The sequence below is a fragment of the Salvelinus alpinus genome, chromosome 2 (assembly GCF_045679555.1).
Source record: "Salvelinus alpinus chromosome 2, SLU_Salpinus.1, whole genome shotgun sequence".
NCBI lineage: Eukaryota > Metazoa > Chordata > Actinopteri > Salmoniformes > Salmonidae > Salvelinus > Salvelinus alpinus.
Window position 1 is genome coordinate 94,554,298 of NC_092087.1, and position 21,009 is coordinate 94,575,306.

The following is a 21,009-nucleotide window of genomic DNA, read 5'->3' on the forward strand; positions in this document are numbered from 1 at the left end:
AGGATGATAATCATGGGCTGGTTCTAGAATGATATTTATGGGCTGGTTCTAGAATTATATTTCTGGGCTGGTTCTAGGATGATAATCATGAGCTGGTTTTAGAATTATATTTATGGGCTGGTTCTAGAATGATATTTATTGGCTGGTTCTAGGATGATTTTTCTAGGCTGGTTCTATTGGGGGCAGGCAGACATTTCTTGTCTGTTTCTGAGCTAATATCCTGCAACTGTATCCTGTCTGTCTGTCTGTCTGTCTGTCTGTCTGTCTGTCTGTCTGTCTGTCTGTCTGTCTGTCTGTCTGTCTGTCTGTCTGTCTGTCTGTCTGTATGTCTGTCTGTCTGTCTGTCTGTCTGTCTGTCTGTCTGTCTGTCTGTCTGTCTGTCTGTCTGTCTGTCTGTCTGTCTGTCTGTCTGTCTGTCTGTCTGTCTGTCTGTCTGTCTGTCTGTCTGTCTGTCTGTCTTTCTGTCTGTCTGTCTGTCTGTCTGTCTGTCTGTCTGTCTGTCTGTCTGTCTGTCCGTCCGTCCGTCTGTCTGTCTGTTTGTTTGTTTGTTTGTTTGTTTGTTTGCCTGCCTATCTGGGTAAGCTGAACACACAAATAAGTAAGGAGGGAGAGAGGGGGAGGAGAGAAAGAGAAACTGCGAGACAACACACAGCAGGAGACTGAAGACCGGAAAAGGAGAGGGAGAGAGAGAGAGAGAGGCAGAGTGAGAGAGGGAGTGTTAGAGAGAGAGAGGCAGAGACAGAGAGAGAGGTTGTAGGACAGGAGAGAGGGATATTTTTGCTCTGTGCAACATGGATTCCTCCACAACAGCACTGTTCCTCTGTTCTCTACTCTGGACAGGTAAACTACTACTGCTGCTTCTCTCTACACTACAATGCAGACCATATTATTAAACTATAAGCTGCTTCTCTCTACATTACAATGCAGAACATGTTATTTAATCATTTACGGATATATTTATTTTCAATTTTTGTTTCCCAATATTGAAAGCGGTCTATAGACAAGGCCAGGAAATAAATATATAAATATGTTAAATTGCTGCACTATCCCTTTTAAGTGGATATTCTTAGCTCTAAACTGCTTTAAACTTTCTACTTTGTAAAAAAAGAATGAATTCATGAATAAAGTAATAAATAATAAGTATATAATAAGTATACTTTATGAATAAAGTAATAAACTAATGTTGCGAGGGTTTAGAATTCTTAATCTTAACATAAAATGTTTCTCATAACTTTAAATGCACGGTGATACATTTCCTTTCTTACTGTAGATGTGAATTTATAAAACAGTGTTAATATCATGTCCCATGGTCTAGTGACTATATAAAACAGTGTTAATATCATCCCATGGACTAGTGACTATAGTATAAAACAGTGTTAATATCATGTCCCGTGGTCTAGTCTAGCTGAGTCATGGTCCTATCCAGACCCGAGCTGCATGTTGTCTCTGATTGGATGTTTGCTCTGGGGTGGCATTTGTTTGCTGTTCTCCCCACAGACCAGACTGAACGCTCACAGTCTGCCCCTGTGTGTGTGTCTGTCTGTGTGTGTGTGTGTTTTATGTGAGTGTGTGTATGTGAGTGTGTGTATGTGTGTGTGTGTGTTTGGTGTGTGTGTGTGTGTTTGGTGTGTGAGTGTTTGTGTTTGGTGTGTGTGTTTGTGTTTGGTGTGTGTGTGTGTGTTTGGTGTGTGTGTGTGTGTTTGGTGTGTGAGTGTTTGTGTTTGGTGTGTGTGTTTGTGTTTGGTGTGTGTGTGTGTGTTTGGTGTGTGTATGTGTGTGTTTGGTGTGTGTGTGTTTGGTGTGTGTGTGTTTGGTGTGTGAGTGTACGTGCTTGTGTAAGTGAGTGTGTGTCAACTCATTGAACCCCCCCTTTGGGTGGAACCCTGTGTTCTCTCTTGCATCGGAGGATGTCAATAACTAGTGTGTGTCTCTCTGAGTGTCATTTCTCTGTGTGTGTGTGTCTGTGTGTGTGTTACTAACCTATCTTTCCTACAGTGTGTGTTTGCGTGATGTGTGTGTGTGTGTTACTAACCTATCTCTCCTACAGTGTGTGTGTGTGTTACTAACCTATCTCTCCTACAGTGTGTGTGTGTGTGTGTGTGTGTGTTTCTAACCTATCTCTCCTACTGTGTGTGTGTGTGTGTCTGTGTCTTACTAAGCTGTCTCTCCTCATTTTTACATTTTATTACTAGCTAGTAGTCAGTTAGCCACTGCTAGCGGTCATCACCGTTAATCCGGACATCAGCCAGCCTCAGCCCGGTCAATTCCTGCCAGTCTGCACAGCGCGATATCAACCCAGAGCATATCGGACTGTTTTTCTCTACCACATCTCAGGACTCCTACCGCAAGCTCTGAACCTTTACACCGGATCATCGCAGCTAGCTAGCTGCTATCCGAGTAGCTAGTCCTGGCTAACGTGTCTGTCCCGAAGCAAGCACCAGTTAGCCTGGAGCTAGCCTTGAGCTAGGCCCATGTCCCGGCTAGCGGAAGAGATCCATCAGACAATTCCTGGGCTTCAATACCTCTTTTGCCAATTGGCCTGGACCCTTTGCTGCCGACACGGAGCCCTGCCGATCCATCACGACTGGTTTGCCGACGTAACCGTCCGATGGGGTTTCAACAGACTCTTCTGTTGCGATGTCCCCCTGAGGCCCATCTGCTAGCCTGCTAGCACTGGCCTGCTAGCTATCTGAGTCGTCGTGTCTCCAGCTTGCCTAGCTGTTCACTGGACCCTATGATTACTCGGCTACACATGCCACCCCCTAATGTCAATATACCTTGTCTATTGCTTTTTTGGTATATGATTGTCTTATTTCACTGTAGAGCCTCCATCCCTGCTCAATATGCCTTAGCTAGCCCTTTTGTTCCACCCCCCACACATGCGGTGACCTCACCTGGCTTAAATGGTGCCTCTAGAGACAAAACCTCTCTCATCGTCACTCAATGCCTAGGTTTACCTCCACTGTACTCACATCACACCATACCCTTGTCTGTACATTATGCCTTGAATCTATTCTTCCGCGCCCAGAAATCTGGTCCTTTTACTCTCTGTTCCGAACGCACTAGAAGACCAGTTCTTATAGCCTTTAGCCTGTACCCTTATCCTACTTCTCCTCTTTTCCTCTGGTGATGTAGAGGTTAACCCAGGCCCTGCAGCCCCCAGCATCACTCCCATTCCCCAGGCGCTCTCATTGGTTGACTCCTGTAACCGTAAAAGCCTTGGTTTCATGCATGGTAATGTTAGAAGCCTCCTTCCTAAGTTTGTTTTATTCACTGCTTTAGGACACTCCGCCAACCCGGATGTCCAAACAGTGTCTGAATCCTGGTTTAGGAAGGCCATCAAAAATTCTGAAATTTACATCCATAACTATAACATTTTCCAACAAGATAGATCTGCTAAAGGGGGTGGAGTTGCAATCTACTGCAGAGATAGCCTGCATAGTTCTGTCATACTATCCAGGTCTGTGCCCTAACAATTTGGTCTGTGCCCGAATACTTTTAAAAATCCACCTTTCCAGAAACAAGTCTCTCACCATTTCCGCTTGTTATACACCCCCTTCAGCCACTAGCTGTTCCCTGGACACCATATGTGAATTGATCACCCCCCATCTGTCTTCAGAGTTTGTACTGTTAGGTGACCTAAACTGGGACATGCTTAACACCCCGACCGTCCTACAATCTAAGCTAGATGCCCTCAATCTCACACAAATTATCAAGGAACCTACCAGGTACAACCCTAAATCCGTAACCATGGGCACCCTCTTAGATATCACCCTGACCAACTTGCCCTCTAAATACACCTCTGCTGTCTTCAACCAGGATCTCAGCAATCACTGCCTCATTTCCTGCATCAAACGACCACCCCTCATCACTATCAAACACTCCCTAAAACACTTCAGCGAGCAGGCCTTTCTAATCAACCTGGCCCGGGTATCCTGGAAGGATATTGACCTCATCCCATCAGTAGAGGATGCCTGGTTGCTCTTCAGAAGTGCTTTCCTCACCATCTTAAATAAGCATGCCCCTTTCAAAAATGTAGAACTAAGAACAGATATAGCCCTTGGTTCATCCGAGACTTGACTGCCCTTGACCAGCACAAAAACATCCTGTGGCGTTCTGCATTAGCATCAAATAGCCCCTGCAATATGCACCTTTTCATGGAACTCAGGAACCAAAATACTCAGCCAGTTAGGAAAGCAAAGGCTAGCTTTATCAAACAGAAATTTGCTTCCTGTAGCACTAATTCCAAAAAGGTTTGGGACACTATAAAGTCCATGGAGAATAAGAGCACCTCCTCCTAGCTGCCCACTGCACGGAGGATAGGAAACACTGTCACCACTGATAAATCTACGGTAATCGATAATTTCAATAAGCATTTTTCTATGGCTGGCAATGCTTTCCACCTGGCTACCCCTACCCCGGCCAACATCTCAGCACCCCCTGCAGCAACTTGCCCACGCCCCCTGATTCTCGTTCACCCAAATCCAGATAGCTGATGTTCGGAAAAAACTGCAAAATCTGGATCCCTACAAATCAGCTGGGCTAGACAATCTGGATCCTCTCTTTCTAAAAGTATCCTCCGAAATTGTTGCAACCCCTATTACTAGCCTATTCAACCTCTCTTTTGTATCGTCTGAGATCCCCAAAGATTGGAAAGCTTCCGCGGTCATCCCCATCTTCAACGGGGGAGACACTCTAGACCCAAACTGTTAAAGACCTATATCCATCCTGCCCTGCCTTTTCAAAAGCCAAGTTAACAAACAGATCATCGACCATTTCGAATCTCACCGTACCTTCTCGAATATGCAATCTGGTTTCCGAGCTGGTCACGGGTGCACCTCAGCCACAAGGTCCAAAAATGATATCACAACAGCCATCGATAAAAGACAGTCCTGTGCAGCCCTCTTCATCGACCTGGCCAAGGCTTTGGACTCTGTCAATCACTGCATTCTTATCAGCAAACTCAATAGCCTTGGCTTCTCAAATGACTGCCTCGCCTGGTTCACCAACTACTTCTCAGATAGAGTGTGTCAAATTGGAGGGCCTGTTGTCCGGACCTCTGTCAGTCTCTATGGGGGTGCCACAGAGTTCAATTCTCGGGCTGACTCTTTTCTCTGTATATATCAATGATGTCGCCCTTGCTGCTGGTGATTCTCTGATCCACCTTTAAGCAGATGACACCATTCTGTATACACCTGGCCCTTCTTTGGACACTGTGCTAACAAACCTCCAAACGAGCATCAACGCCATACAACACTCCTTCCGTGGCCTCCAACTGCTTTTAAATGCAAGTAAAACTAATTGCATGTTCTTCAACCGATTGCTGCCCGCACCCTCCCACCCGACCTGTATGCTCTCGTTGGCTGGCCTTCACCACATATTCGTCACCAAACCCACTGGCTCCAGGTCATCTATAAGTCTTTGCTAGGTAAAGCCCCGCCTTATCTCAGCTCACTGGTCACCATAGCAACACTCACCCGTAGCACGCGCTCCAGCAGTTATATTTCATTGGTCATCCCCAAAGCCAACACTTCCTTTGGCCGCCTTTCCTTCCAGTTCTGCTGGAATCAGCTGCCAATGAATTGCAAAAATCACTGAAGCTGGAGTCTTATATCTCCCACTTTAAATTTAAGCATCAGCTGTCAGAGCAGCTCACTGTACCTGTACACAGCCAATCTGTACATAGCACACGCAACTACCTCATCCCCATATTATTACTTACCCTCTTGCTCTTTTGCACCCCAGTATCTCTACTTGCACATCATCATCTGCACATCTATCACTCCAGTGTTAATACTAAATTGTAATTATTTTGCCTCTATGGCCTATTTATTGCCTACATCTCTACTCTTCTACATTTGCACACACTGTACATAGATGTTTCTATTGTGTTATTGACTGTACATTTGTTCATCAAATCAAATCAAATCAAATTTTATTAGTCACATACACATGGTTAGCAGATGTTAATGCGAGTGTAGCGAAATGCTTGTGCTTCTAGTTCCGACAATGCAGTAATAACCAACAGTAATCTAACCTAACAATTCCACACTACTACCTTACACACACACACAAGTGTAAAGGGATAAAGAATATGTACATAAAGATATATGAATGAGTGGTGGTACAGAACGGCATGGCAGATGCAGTAGATGGTATAGAGTACGGTATATACATATGAGATGAGTACTGTAGGGTATGTAAACATAAAGTGGCATAGTTTAAAGTGGCTAGTGGTACATGTATTGCATAAAGATGGCAAGATGCAGTAGATGATATAGAGTACAGTATATATACATATGAGATGGGTAATGTAGGGTATGTAAACATTGTATTAAGTGGCATTGCTTAAAGTGGCTAGTGGTACATTTTTACATAATTTCCATCAATTCCCATTTTTAAAGTGGCTGGAGTTGAGTCAGTATGTTGGCAGCGGCCGCTAAATGTTAGTGGTGGCTGTTTAACAGTCTGATGGCCTTGAGATAGAAGCTGTTTTTCAGTCTCTCGGTCCCTGCTTTGATGCACCTGTACTGACCTCGCCTTCTGGATGATAGCGGGGTGAACAGGCAGTGGCTTGGGTGGTTGTTGTCCTTGATGATCTTTATGGTCTTCCTGTGACATCGGGTGGTGTAGGTGTCCTGGAGGGCAGGTAGTTTGCCCCTGGTGATGCGTTCTGCAGACCTCACTACCCTCTGGAGAGCCTTACGGTTGTGGGCGGAGCAGTTGCCGTACCAGGCGGTGATACAGCCCGACAGGATGCTCTCGATTGTGCATCTGTAGAAGTTTGTGAGTGCTTTTGGTGACAAGCCGAATTTCTTCAGCCTCCTGAGGTTGAAGAGGCGCTGCTGCGCCTTCTTCACAACGCTGTCTGTGTGGGTGGACCAGTTCAGTTTGTCCGTGATGTGTACACCGAGGAACTTAAAACTTTCCACCTTCTCCACTACTGACCCGTCGATGTGGATAGGGGGGTGCTCCCTCTGCTGTTTCCTGAAGTCCACAATCATCTCCTTTGTTTTGTTGACGTTGAGTATGAGGTTATTTTCCTGACACCACACTCCGAGGGCCCTCACCTCCTCCCTGTAGGCCGTCTCGTCGTTGTTGGTGATCAAGCCTACCACTGTAGTGTCATCCGCAAACTTGATGATTGAGTTGGAGGCGTGCATGGCCACGCAGTCGTGGGTGAACAGGGAGTACAGGAGAGGGCTCAGAACGCACCCTTGTGGGGCCCCAGTGTTGAGGATCAGCGGGGTGGAGATGTTGTTACCTACCCTCACCACCTGGGGGCGGCCCGTCAGGAAGTCCAGGACCCAGTTGCACAGGGCGGGGTCGAGACCCAGGGTCTCGAGCTTGATGACGAGTTTGGAGGGTACTATGGTGTTAAATGCTGAGCTGTAATCGATGAACAGCATTCTCACATGGGTATTCCTCTTGTCCAGATGGGTTAGGGCAGTGTGCAGTGTGGTTGCGATTGCGTCGTCTGTGGACCTATTGGGTCGGTAAGCAAATTGGAGTGGGTCTAGGGTGTCCGGTAGGGTGGAGGTGATATGGTCCTTGACTAGTCTCTCAAAGCACTTCATGATGACGGAAGTGAGTGCTACGGGGCGGTAGTCGTTTAGCTCAGTTACCTTAGCTTTCTTGGGAACAGGAACAATGGTGGCCCTCTTGAAGCATGTGGGAACAGCAGACTGGGATAAGGATTGATTGAATATGTCCGTAAACACACCAGCCAGCTGGTCTGCGCATGCTCTGAGGACGCGGCTGGGAATGCCGTCTGGGCCTGCAGCCTTGCGAGGGTTAACACGTTTAAATGTTTTACTCACCTCGGCTGCAGTGAAGGAGAGCCCGCAGGTTTTGGTAGGGGGCCGTGTCAGTGGCACTGTATTGTCCTCAAAGCGGGCAAAAAAGTTGTTTAGCCTGTCTGGGAGCAAGACATCCTGGTCCTCGACGGGGCTGGTTTTCTTTTTGTAATCCGTGATTGACTGTAGACCCTGCCACATACCTCTTGTGTCTGAGCTGTTGAATTTCGACTCGATTTTGTCTCTGTACTGAGACTTAGCCTGTTTGATTGCCTTGCGGAGAGAATAGCTACACTGTTTGTATTCGGTCGTGCTTCCGGTCACCTTGCCCTGGTTAAAAGCAGTGGTTCGCGCTTTCAGTTTCACGCGAATGCTGCCGTCAATCCACGGTTTCTGGTTTGGGAATGTTTTTATCGTTGCTGTGGGTACGACATCGTCAATGCACTTCCTAATGAACTCGCTCACCGAATCAGCATATTCGTCAATATTGTTGTTGGACGCGATGCGGAACATATTCCAATCCGCGTGATCGAAGCAGTCTTGAAGCGTGGATTCAGATTGGTCGGACCAGCGTTGAACAGACCTGAGCGCGGGAGCTTGTTGTTTGAGTTTTTGTTTGTAGGCTGGAATCAACAAAATGGATTCGTGGTCAGCTTTTCCGAAAGGGGGGCGGGGGAGGGCCTTATAAGCGTCGCGGAAATTAGTATAACAATGGTCTAGTGTTTTTCCAGCCCTGGTAGCACAATCGATATGCTGATAGAATTTAGGGAGTTTTGTTTTTAGATTAGCCTTGTTAAAATCCCCAGCTACGATGAATGCAGCCTCAGGGTGTGTGGTTTCCAGTTTACAAAGAGTCAGATAAAATTCGTTCAGGGCCATCGATGTGTCTGCTTGGGGGGGAATGTATACGGCTGTGATTATGATTGACGAGAATTCCCTTGGTAGATAATGCGGTCGACATTTGATTGTGAGGAGTTCTAGATCAGGTGAACAGAACGACTTGAGTTCTTGTGTGTTGTTATGATGATCACACCACTTCTCGTTAATCATGAGGCATACCCCCCCGCCCCTCTTCTTACCGGAAAGATGTTTGTTTCTGTCGGCGCGATGCATGAAGAAACCAGCTGGCTGCACCGACTCCGTTAGCGTCCCTTGAGTTAGCCATGTTTCCGTGAAGCAGAGCACGTTGCAATCCCTGATGTCTCTCTGGAATGCTACCCGTGCTCGGATTTCATCAACCTTATTGTCAAGAGACTGGACATTGGCGAGTAGTATGCTAGGGAGTGGAGCGCGATGTGCCCGTCTCCGAAGCCTGACCACGAGACCGCCACGTTTTCCCCTTTTTCGGCGTCGCACAGGGTCGCCGGCTGGGATCAGATCCATTGTATTGTGTGGAAGGCAAAACACTGGATCCGTTTCGGGAAAGTCATATTCCTGGTAGGAACGATGATGAGTTGACGTTAATCGTATATTCAGTAGTTCCTCCCGACTGTATGTAATGAAACCTAAGATTACCCGGGGTACCGATGTAAGAAATAACACGTAAAAAAACAAAATACTGCATATTTTCCAAGGAACACGAAGCGAGGCAGCCATCTCTTTTCGGCGCCGGAAGAGCGGCGCCGAAAAGTGCAACTCATGTGCAACTCTGTGTTGTTGTTTGTGTCGAACTGCTTTGCTTTATCTTGGCCAGGTCGCAGTTGTAAATGAGAACTTGTTCTCAACTGGAATACCTGGTTAAATAAAGGTGAAATAAAATAAAAATAAAAAGGTGGGACAACCACATATCACAGTCATAGTCATTACATTTTCCTCAATGAAGAACCTATCAGCAGAGTCAGAGCTAGTGGGGGGGAGTTGTGAGTGTTAGTTCACAGAAATAATTTTATTTTGAGGGGGGGAGGGTGCTGTGTGATTATATAAGATACTGTTCGAAGAGATAGAGTTTCAGATGTTTTCGGAAGATGGGCAGGGACTCTGCTGTCCTAGCTTCAGGGGTGAAGCTGGTTCCACCATTGGGGTACCAGGACAGAGAAGAGCTTGGACTGGGCTGAGTGGGAGACCAGAGGTGGCTGAACGGAGTGCTTGGGTTTGAGCAGAGCCTCAATGCTGCTCCTCTTCCTCTTCCTCTTGCTGCTCCGTAGGCAAGTTCCATGGTCTTGTTTTGGATGCGAGTTTAGACTAGAAGGCAGAGGAGCGGGGTGATGTGTGAGAACTTGGGAAGGTTGAACCAGGCGGGCTGCAGCATTCTGGATAGGTTTCAGGGGTTTGATGGCACAAGCAGGAAGCCCAGCTAACAATGAGTTGCAGTGTTCCAGACGGGAGAGGACAAGTCTCTGGAGTAGGATAAGCACACCTTCCTGTGTGAGGACAGGTCATACTCTGCGGATGTTATAGAGCATGAACCTGCAGGAGAAAGTCACTGCTTTGATGTTTGCAGAGAACGACAGGGTGTTGTCCAGGGTCACGGCAAAATTCTTTACACACTGGGCGGGGGACACCTTGGAGTTGTCAACTGTGATGGAGAGGTCTTGGAGTGGGCAGGCCTTCCCCTGGGAAGAAAAGCAGCTCCATCTTGTCGACGTTGAGCTTGAGATGGTGGGCCGACATCCAAGCTGAGATATCTGCCAGGCAAGCAGAGATGTGTGTCACCACCTGGGTGTCAGAAGGAGGGAAGGAGAACAGTAGTTGAGTGTCATCCACAAAGCAATGATAGGAGAGAACATGAGAGGACATGACAGAGCCATGTGACTTGGTGTATAGAGAGAAGAGGAGAGGGCCTAGAACTGAGCCCTGGGGGACACCTATAGAGTGTATGGCAGGGTGTGTGTGTGTTACTTACTTATCTCTCCCTCCTATCCAGTATGTGCCCAGGCCCCAGTAGTGTCAGTTGAGCCCAGGTCAGCAGGGGTCCGGCAGGGGGAGTCGGTCAGTTTCCGCTGCCGGGTGGTCAGTGGGTCACAGCCCGTCCGTCTGGAGTGGAAGAGAACCAACAACCATCCACTGGCAGGTGGGGCTCTGACCACACATATGCACACAGGCAGACAGACACACACAGGCATGCACACACACACACAGCCCTTGAATGGTACTCAACTACACAATAGCTGTGACACAATGTTAAATGGACAGTTTATAAAAATGTGATGATTGAACTGGTTCTAACTCGTTCTAACCGGTCCTATCTGCTCTGTCCTTAGATAACGTGAAGATTGGCCCGGATGGTTCCGTGCTCACCGTCGCTAACACCAGGAACGGTAACCAGGGGCAGTACCGTTGCGTGGCAACTAACTCTGCGGGCCGAAGCACCATGATGGCCTTACTGACCATCAAACGTGAGTGACCATCCCTATCCTAGAGATAGAGCTCCAGGGAGGGGCAGGGCTGAGGGGAGAAGAGCCCCAGAGATAGAGCTCCAGGGAGGGGCAGGGATGAGGGTAGAAGAACCCCAGAGATAGAGCTCCAGGAAGGGGCAGGGATGAGGGGAGAAGAGGCCCAGAGATAGAGCTCCAGGGAGGGGCAGGGCTGAGGGGAGAAGAGCCCCAGAGATAGAGCTCCAGGGAGGGGCTGAGGGGAGAAGAGCCCCAGAGATAGAGCTCCAGGGAGGGGCAGGGCTGAAGGGAGAAGAGCCCCAGAGATAGAGCTCCAGGGAGGGGCAGGGCTGAGGGGAGAAGAGCCCCAGAGATAGAGCTCCAGGGAGGGGCAGGGCAAAGGGGAGAAGAGTCCCAGAGATAGAGCTCCAGGGAGGGGCAGGGCTAAGGGGAGAAGAGCCCCAGAGATAGAGCTCCAGGGAGGGGCAGGGCTAAGGGGAGAAGAGGCCCAGAGATAGAGCTCCAGGGAGGGGCAGGGCTAAGGGGAGAAGAGTCCCAGAGATAGAGCTCCAGGGAGGGGCAGGGCTAAGGGGAGAAGAGCCCCAGAGATAGAGCTCCAGGGAGGGGCAGGGCTAAGGGGAGAAGAGCCCCAGAGATAGAGCTCCAGGGAGGGGCAGGGCTGAGGGGAGAAGAGCCCCAGAGATAGAGCTCCAGGGAGGGGCTGAGGGGAGAAGAGCCCCAGAGATAGAGCTCCAGGGAGGGGCAGGGATGCGGGGAGAAGAGGCCCAGAGATAGAGCTCCAGGGGTGAGGATGGATGGGTGGTGATGCGGAGGATCATAGGCAAGGGTAGGATGGAGAAAAGTGTATAGTGAGAGGTATCAGCAGTGCCGTAGTTGTAGTAGTTGACATGTAGTGTCAGGGTAGGATGGGGAAGGGTGTATAGTGAGAGGTATCAGCAGGGCTGTAGTTATAGTAGTTGACATGTAGTGTCAGGGTAGGATGGGGGAGGGTGTATAGTGAGAGGTATCAGGAGGGCTGTAGTTGTAGTAGTTGACATGTAGGATGGGGGAGGGTGTATAGTGAGAGGTATCAGGAGGGCTGTAGTTATAGTGGTGACATGTAGGATGGGGAAGGGTGTATAGTGAGAGGTATCAGGAGGGCTGTAGTTATAGTGGTGACATGTAGGATGGGGAAGGGTGTATAGTGAGAGGAATCAGCAGGGCTGTAGTTATAGTGGTGACATGTAGTGTCAGGGTAGGATGGGGAAGGGTGTATAGTGAGAGGTATCAGCAGGGCTGTAGTTATAGTAGTTGACATGTAGTGTCAGGGTAGGATGGGGAAGGGTGTATAGTGAGAGGTATCAGCAGGGCTGTAGTTATAGTAATTGACATGTAGTGTCAGGGTAGGATGGGGAAGGGTGTACAGTGAGAGGTATCAGCAGGGCCGTAGTTGTAGTAGTTGACATGTAGGATGGGGGAGGGTGTATAGTGAGAGGTATCAGGAGGGCTGTAGTTATAGTAGCGACATGTAGTGTCAGGGTAGGATGGGGAAGGGTGTATAGTGAGAGGTATCAGGAGGGCTGTAGTTATAGTAGTTGACATGTAGTGTCAGGGTAGGATGGGGAAGGGTGTATAGTGAGAGGTATCAGGAGGGCTGTAGTTGTAGTAGTTGACATGTAGTGTCAGGGTAGGATGGGGAAGGGTGTATAGTGAGAGGTATCAGGAGGGCTGTAGTTATAGTGGTGACATGTAGGATGGGGAAGGGTGTATAGTGAGAGGTATCAGGAGGGCTGTAGTTATAGTGGTGACATGTAGGATGGGGAAGGGTGTATAGTGAGAGGTATCAGGAGGGCTGTAGTTATAGTGGTGACATGTAGGATGGGGAAGGGTGTATAGTGAGAGGTATCAGGAGGGCTGTAGTTATAGTGGTGACATGTAGTGTCAGGGTAGGATGGGGAAGGGTGTATAGTGAGAGGTATCAGGAGGGCTGTAGTTGTAGTAGTTGACATGTAGTGTCAGGGTAGGATGGGGAAGGGTGTATAGTGAGAGGTATCAGCAGGGCTGTAGTTATAGTAGTTGACATGTAGTGTCAGGGTAGGATGGGGGAGGGTGTATAGTGAGAGGTATCAGGAGGGCTGTAGTTGTAGTAGTTGACATGTAGGATGGGGGAGGGTGTATAGTGAGAGGTATCAGGAGGGCTGTAGTTATAGTGGTGACATGTAGGATGGGGAAGGGTGTATAGTGAGAGGTATCAGGAGGGCTGTAGTTATAGTGGTGACATGTAGGATGGGGAAGGGTGTATAGTGAGAGGAATCAGCAGGGCTGTAGTTATAGTGGTGACATGTAGTGTCAGGGTAGGATGGGGAAGGGTGTATAGTGAGAGGTATCAGCAGGGCTGTAGTTATAGTAGTTGACATGTAGTGTCAGGGTAGGATGGGGAAGGGTGTATAGTGAGAGGTATCAGCAGGGCTGTAGTTATAGTAATTGACATGTAGTGTCAGGGTAGGATGGGGAAGGGTGTACAGTGAGAGGTATCAGCAGGGCCGTAGTTGTAGTAGTTGACATGTAGGATGGGGGAGGGTGTATAGTGAGAGGTATCAGGAGGGCTGTAGTTATAGTAGCGACATGTAGTGTCAGGGTAGGATGGGGAAGGGTGTATAGTGAGAGGTATCAGGAGGGCTGTAGTTATAGTAGTTGACATGTAGTGTCAGGGTAGGATGGGGAAGGGTGTATAGTGAGAGGTATCAGGAGGGCTGTAGTTGTAGTAGTTGACATGTAGTGTCAGGGTAGGATGGGGAAGGGTGTATAGTGAGAGGTATCAGGAGGGCTGTAGTTATAGTGGTGACATGTAGGATGGGGAAGGGTGTATAGTGAGAGGTATCAGGAGGGCTGTAGTTATAGTGGTGACATGTAGGATGGGGAAGGGTGTATAGTGAGAGGTATCAGGAGGGCTGTAGTTATAGTGGTGACATGTAGGATGGGGAAGGGTGTATAGTGAGAGGTATCAGGAGGGCTGTAGTTATAGTGGTGACATGTAGTGTCAGGGTAGGATGGGGAAGGGTGTATAGTGAGAGGTATCAGGAGGGCTGTAGTTGTAGTAGTTGACATGTAGTGTCAGGGTAGGATGGGGAAGGGTGTATAGTGAGAGGTATCAGGAGGGCTGTAGTTATAGTGGTGACATGTAGGATGGGGAAGGGTGTATAGTGAGAGGTATCAGCAGGGCTGTAGTTATAGTAGTTGACATGTAGTGTCAGGGTAGGATGGGGAAGGGTGTATAGTGAGAGGTATCAGGAGGGCTGTAGTTATAGTAGTTGACATGTAGTGTCAGGGTAGGATGGGGGAGGGTGTATAGTGAGAGGTATCAGCAGGGCTGTAGTTATAGTAGTTGACATGTAGTGTCAGGGTAGGATGGGGGAGGGTGTATAGTGAGAGGTATCAGCAGGGCTGTAGTTATAGTAGTTGACATGTAGTGTCAGGGTAGGATGGGGGAGGGTGTATAGTGAGAGGAATCAGCAGGGCTGTAGTTATAGTAGTTGACATGTAGTGTCAGGGTAGGATGGGGGAGGGTGTATAGTGAGAGGTATCAGCAGGGCTGTAGTTATAGTAGTTGACATGTAGTGTCAGGGTAGGATGGGGGAGGGTGTATAGTGAGAGGAATCAGCAGGGCTGTAGTTATAGTAGTTGACATGTAGTGTCAGGGTAGGATGGGGGAGGGTGTATAGTGAGAGGTATCAGCAGGGCTGTAGTTATAGTAGTTGACATGTAGTGTCAGGGTAGGATGGGGAAGGGTGTATAGTGAGAGGTATCAGCAGGGCTGTAGTTATAGTAGTTGACATGTAGTGTCAGGGTAGGATGGGGGAGGGTGTATAGTGAGAGGTATCAGCAGGGCTGTAGTTGTAGTAGTTGACATGTAGTGCTGGAGTTGCAGGATCATTCTTCATATGGTTGGAACTTGAAACGTCAGTAAAGTAAACTTTTTCATGTATCTGTCTGTGTACCACCTGAAGAAGTGGAAAACCACACTCAACCCTCTCCTCTTCTGTGTGTGTTGTTTGTGTGTGTGTTGTGCATGTCCTTTCGCCTCAGATTCCCCTAAGGTGCGGGTGACCCCGGCAGGGCCCCTGCGAGTCCGGCTTGGTGAACCTGTAGCTCTGGAATGCCACGCCACAGGTAGGCCACGCCCCTCCGTTACCTGGCAACGCCACGGAACACAGCTGGTAACCACAAAGACCGAGGACACCAGTACACTGAAGGTCAGGCTGTCTGCCCGTACACCTACATACAGACATGCTGTACACACACACACACACACACACACACACACACACACACACACACACACACACACACACACACACACACACACACACACACACACACACACACACACACACACACACACACACACACACACACACACACACACACACACACACCCCCCTCATACACACGTACTTGTGAGGACTTTTTGGCGACCAACAATTGATTACCATTCAAAATGAGTATTTTCCTAACCCTAAACCTAACCCCTAACCCAAATTCTAACCCTAACCCTAACCCTAAACCTACCCCCTAAACCAAATTCTAACCCTAACCCTAAACCTACCCCCTAACCCAAATTCTAACCCTAAACCTAAATCTAACCCCTAACCCAAATTCTAACCCTAACCCTAACCCTAAACCTAACCCCTAACCCAAATTCTAACCCTAACCCTAAACCTAACCCCTAACCCAAATTCTAACCCTAAACCTAACCCCTAACCCAAATTCTAACCCTAACCCTAAACCTAACCCCTAACCCAAATTCTAACCCTAACCCTAAACCTAACCCCTAACCCCTAACCCAAATTCTAACCCTAACCCTAACCCTAAACCTAACCCCTAACCCAAATTCTAACCCTAACCCTAAACCTAAACCTAACCCCTAACCCAAATTCTAACCCTAACCCTAAACCAAACCCCTAACCCAAATTCTAACCCTAACCCTAACCCCTAACCCAAATTCTAAACCTAACCCTAACCCTAACTCCTGAGCCTAAAATAACCTTTTTTCATGTGATGACTGGCTAAAAATCCTTACTTCTCCGAATTCTTGTGAAGACTTCTGGTACTCACAAGTTTAGTAAAATTTGTACACACAGAAACAGACATACACACACAAACACAGACATACACACAAACACAGACAGACACAACTGTCTCCCTCCATGTCCCCTGTCTTCAGGTGGCAGCAGTGAGCTCTGAGGACGCTGGAGTGTACGTGTGTCAGGCCCAGAACACTGAGGGGGTCGCCGAGGTCAAGGTGGAGGTCATCGTTGAGGGCGGCCAGGGCGCTGCCAACGCACCCAAGGCACCCAAGGCGACGGTATCCATGGCAGAGGTGACAGCTGTAGAGGGTCACACGGTCACCATGCAGTGTCAGGCCACAGGTAATAATCATTCAATAGTCATTCAATCAATAAGTCAGGCAATCAGTCAGTCAATCAATCAATCATTTAATCAGTCAATCAATCAATCAGTCAGTAAATCAATCAGTCAGTCAGTCAATCAAGGATAATAAGTGATCTTAGATCAGACAGGCTGTTTCCCTGTTCTCTATTTAATCACTACTGTTGACCAGAGCCCTATGGGACTACTTTATAACCACATCCCTGTGTCTTTCTTTCTTTCTTTCTTTCTTTTTTTCTTTCTTTCTTTCTTTCTTTCTTTCTTTCTTTCTTTCTTTCTTTCTTTCTTTCTTTCTTTCTTTCTTTCTTTCTTTCTTTCTTTCTATCTCTCTCTCTCTCTCTCTCTCCTCTCTCTCTCTCTCCTCTCCTCTCTCTCCTCTCTCTCTCTCTGTGTGTCTCTCTCTATCTCTCTCTCTCCTCTCTCTCTCTATCTCTCTCTCTCTCTATCTCTCTCTCTTTCTCTGTGTGTCTCTCTCTCTCTCTCTCTCTCTCTCTCTCTCTCTGTCTCTCTCTCTCGCCCCCCCCCCCCCCCAGGTTCTCCCCTTCCTGTTGTCTCCTGGTCTAAACTGCGAGCCCCGTTACCATGGCAGCACACTGTGGAGGGTGGAGTTCTGACTCTGACCAGCGTGGGGCGCCAGGATTCAGGACAGTACATCTGTAACGCCACCAATACACACGGATACAGCCAGGCATACACACAGCTAGAGGTGGACTGTGAGTACACACACACCAACACACACTCACAAACACACATTGACATGTCATAACTCTCCCTCCTCTTCCTCCCCAGCCCCTCCCTACACCACCAGTCTACCAGACCAGGTGAGACTCCGCCCCGGTGACACCCTCCGTCTCCAGTGCCTCGCCCACGGCTCTCACCCAATCACATTCCGTTGGACACGGGTGGGCCGGACCGGCATGCCCGCAGGGGCGGAGACCATTAAGGATGGCCAGCTGCTGATTGGCCAGGTGAAGTTGAATGACAGCGGGACCTACAAGTGCGTGGCGACCAACCACGTTGGTTCCAGCGAGGCTCTGGCGAAGGTCACAGTGAAAGGTGAGTTGTAACGTATTAGGTGAGAGCTGATCTGAAAACAAATCGTATAGATGTAGACTTCTGTCTGAACCCTTCACAGTAAAATAACAAGTGTGAAATGTTAATAGTCTCTCTCTCTCTCTCTCTCTCTCTCTCTCTCTCTCTCTCTCTCTCTCTCTCTCTCTCTCTCTCTCTCTCTCTATCTCTCTCTCTCTCCTCTCTCCTCTCACTCTCTCTCTCTCTCTCCTCTCACTCTCTTTCTCTCCCTGTCCACAGCCTAAGCCAACTCATCTCCCCTGCGGCTCTCGTCTAATGTTGATGTCACGAACCCCACAACCCCCCCAATATATGCATATATAGTGGGGGAAAAAATGTTTATGAAATAAATTTTGATAAAATCAATACTGGTAAATATTTCGAGATGTTCTCTGATTGTGAATCCCTGATTTCAAGCATGTTTAGCTCAGACAGCTTATTTACAATTACAGCCTTCACATACATGTTTACTCCTACTTAGGGTTGCAGAATTCTGGGAACTTTCAATTATTCCGCGGTTTCCAAAAATCCTGTTTGGAATATTCCAGATTTTCAACTTATTCCCTCCTGATTCTAGGAATCGTCCAACCGGGATTTGGGGAAAACCAGGGGACTTATTGAAAGTTCTCTGAATTTTGCAACCCTTCTCCTACTAAGTGGTCGCACTTATGACGTCACTTTAAAGTTCTGCTTTCTGCCACATGATGGGGATATTGAGTTTGCTTCATGCAAGGTAGCAGACATTGACCTATAATACACTCAAACTATCAGGGCAAAGTTCTGTTGGATTTCATTCAACTACATGACACATATTTTTATGTGTATTTATTTATTTTATTTAACTAGGCAAATATATCATGGTAGGCTGGACTAGAGTAGAACAGATCACTGGCACCTGATCGGCCAACCAGTACCTGTTATTGGATTTTATACACCTAATCGGCCAACCAGTACCTGTTACTGGGTTTTGTACACCTAATGGGCCAACCAGTACCTATTCCTGGGTTTTATACACCTAATGGGCCAACCAGTACCTGTTCCTGGGTTTTATACACCTAATGGGCCAACCAGTACCTATTCCTGGGATTTGTACACCTAATGGGCCAACCAGTACCTGTTCCTGGGTTTTGTACACCTAATGGGCGATCCAGTACCTGTTCCTGGGATTTGTACACCTAATAGGACCAACCAGTACCTGTTCCTGGGTTTTGCACACCTAATGGGCCAACCAGTACCTGTTCCAGGGTTTTACACACCTAATGGGCCAACCAGTACATGTTCCTGGGTTTTATACACCTAATGGGACAACCAGTACCTGTTCCTGGGTTGTATACTTTGTTGAAGAATGGGTTTTATACACACTGTTTAAAGGTTACTCTGTTTCTCTACCTCTTTATTTCCTTTCATCACCCCCCTCTTTAAAGGGATGTTTCAAGTCTTTAAAAGAGGAAGAGAGGAAACATCTGCCCTCTATCACCTCTCACCGCCCCCTCACTTCACACAGAGAGAGAGATGGGGGGGAAGAGGGAGGAAAGGAGGAGGAAGGTGGGGAGGGAAGAAGGAGGGAGGAAAGGAGGAGGGAGGGTGGTGGGGAGGGAGGGAGGGAGGAAAAGAGGAGGAAGGGAGAGAGATGGGGAGGGAGGGAGAGGAATAGGGGTAAGGGTGTCTGGGTGTCTGGGAGGAAGGTTCAGGAAGAGAGTGTGTGTGTGTGTGTGTGTATATATATATGTGTATATGTGTGTGTATGTGCGTGTGTGTGTGTGTTTCTCTGTCGTACTACTTCCCAGCAGGACGTAATCAGAGGCTCTGATTTCGTTCCAAAGGGCACCCTATTCCCTACCACAAAAGTAGTGCACTACTGCTCTACGGGCCCAGGACATTAGTAGTGCAATAAATTGGGAATAGTGCCATCTGGGAGCTTTTCAGTGTTTACCTCACAGTCCATTAGAGGGAATACATCTGTCTTTACCAGCCAGTAGTTACTCAACACATACACAGACACAGACACACACAAACACACAAACACACACACACACACACACACACACACACACACACACACACACACACACACACACACACACACACACACACACACACACACACACACACACACACACACACACACGCATATACACAGACAGACACGCACACACACAACGCACACATACACACACACACACCCATGCATAAGCACATAAACAGTCTCTCTCATCCAACACACCCAGGTAGAAGAATGGACTTTGAAACCAGAAACTTATACTGATAACAGGCTCTGAAAGTATTGTGTTCCTTCTGTAAGTGAATACCACAGAATACTGAAGTAAAGATCATTTATAAAGCCCAAACACGCCCTCTCTCTACATGTTGATCTGAAATAAGTCCAAACACGCCCTCTCTCTACATGTTGATCTGAAATAAGTCCAAACACAAGTCGACATGAGGAAGAAGTTTGGGAGCATCTTTGAGGGGCTTGGAAACCACAGAATACATAAAACAGTTTGGGAACCAGTGCATTTGTTTATATTAGGGGTCCAGTAAACAGTACATGCTTAGCTACACTACTTTCATAAACATCCCTGATTGCTGGTGCATTCCATTAGAAACATCTGTTTACTGCAGCATTCCATTAGAAACATCTGTTTACTGTAACATTCCATTAGAAACATCCCTGATTACTGTACCATTCCATTAGAAACATCCGTGTTTACTGTACCATTCCATTAGAAACATCTCTGTTTACTGTAGCATTCCATTAGAAACATCTGTTTACTGTAACATTCCATTAGAAACATCCCTGATTACTGTACCATTCCATTAGAAACATCCGTGTTTACTGTACCATTCCATTAGAAACATCTCTGTTTACTGTAGCATTCCATTAGAAACATCTCTGTTTACTGTAACATTCCATTAGAAACATCCCTGTTTACTGTAGCATTCCATTAGAAACATCTGTTTACTGTAGCATTCCATTAGAAACATCTGTTTACTGTAGCATTCCATTAGAAACATCTCTGTTTACAGTAACATTCCATTAGAAACATCCCTGTTTACTGTAGCATTCCATTAGAAACATCCCTGTTTACTGTAGCATTCCATTAGAAACATCTGTTTACTGTAGCATTCCATTAGAAACATCTGTTTACTGTAGCATTCCATTAGAAACATCTCTGTTTACTGTAGCATTCCATTAGAAACATCTCTGTTTACAGTAACATTCCATTAGAAACATCCCTGTTTACTGTAGCATTCCATTAGAAACATCTGTTTACTGTACCATTCCATTAGAAACATCTCTGTTTACTGTAACATTCCATTAGAAACATCTGTTTACTGTACCATTCCATTAGAAACATCTCTGTTTACTGTAGCATTCCATT

The 21,009-nt window shown here is 47.3% G+C and overlaps 2 protein-coding genes across 4 annotated transcripts in view; one reads left to right on the forward strand and one right to left on the reverse strand.

Moving 5' to 3' along the window:
• The window catches only part of LOC139545504 (adhesion G protein-coupled receptor E5-like), a 494,332-nt gene that overhangs the window by 127,699 nt on the left and 345,624 nt on the right, over positions 1-21,009 (reverse strand). The gene's annotated exons all lie outside the window — the stretch shown is intronic.
• LOC139568306 (basement membrane-specific heparan sulfate proteoglycan core protein-like) lies at positions 682-18,002 on the forward strand. The gene is made up of 8 exons (XM_071390057.1): positions 682-840; positions 10,660-10,806; positions 10,997-11,131; positions 15,194-15,360; positions 16,332-16,536; positions 17,089-17,268; positions 17,345-17,611; positions 17,867-18,002. Exons 1-8 carry the CDS (start codon positions 792-794, stop codon positions 17,869-17,871), a joined length of 1,155 nt encoding a protein of 384 aa, XP_071246158.1. The 5' UTR covers positions 682-791; the 3' UTR covers positions 17,872-18,002.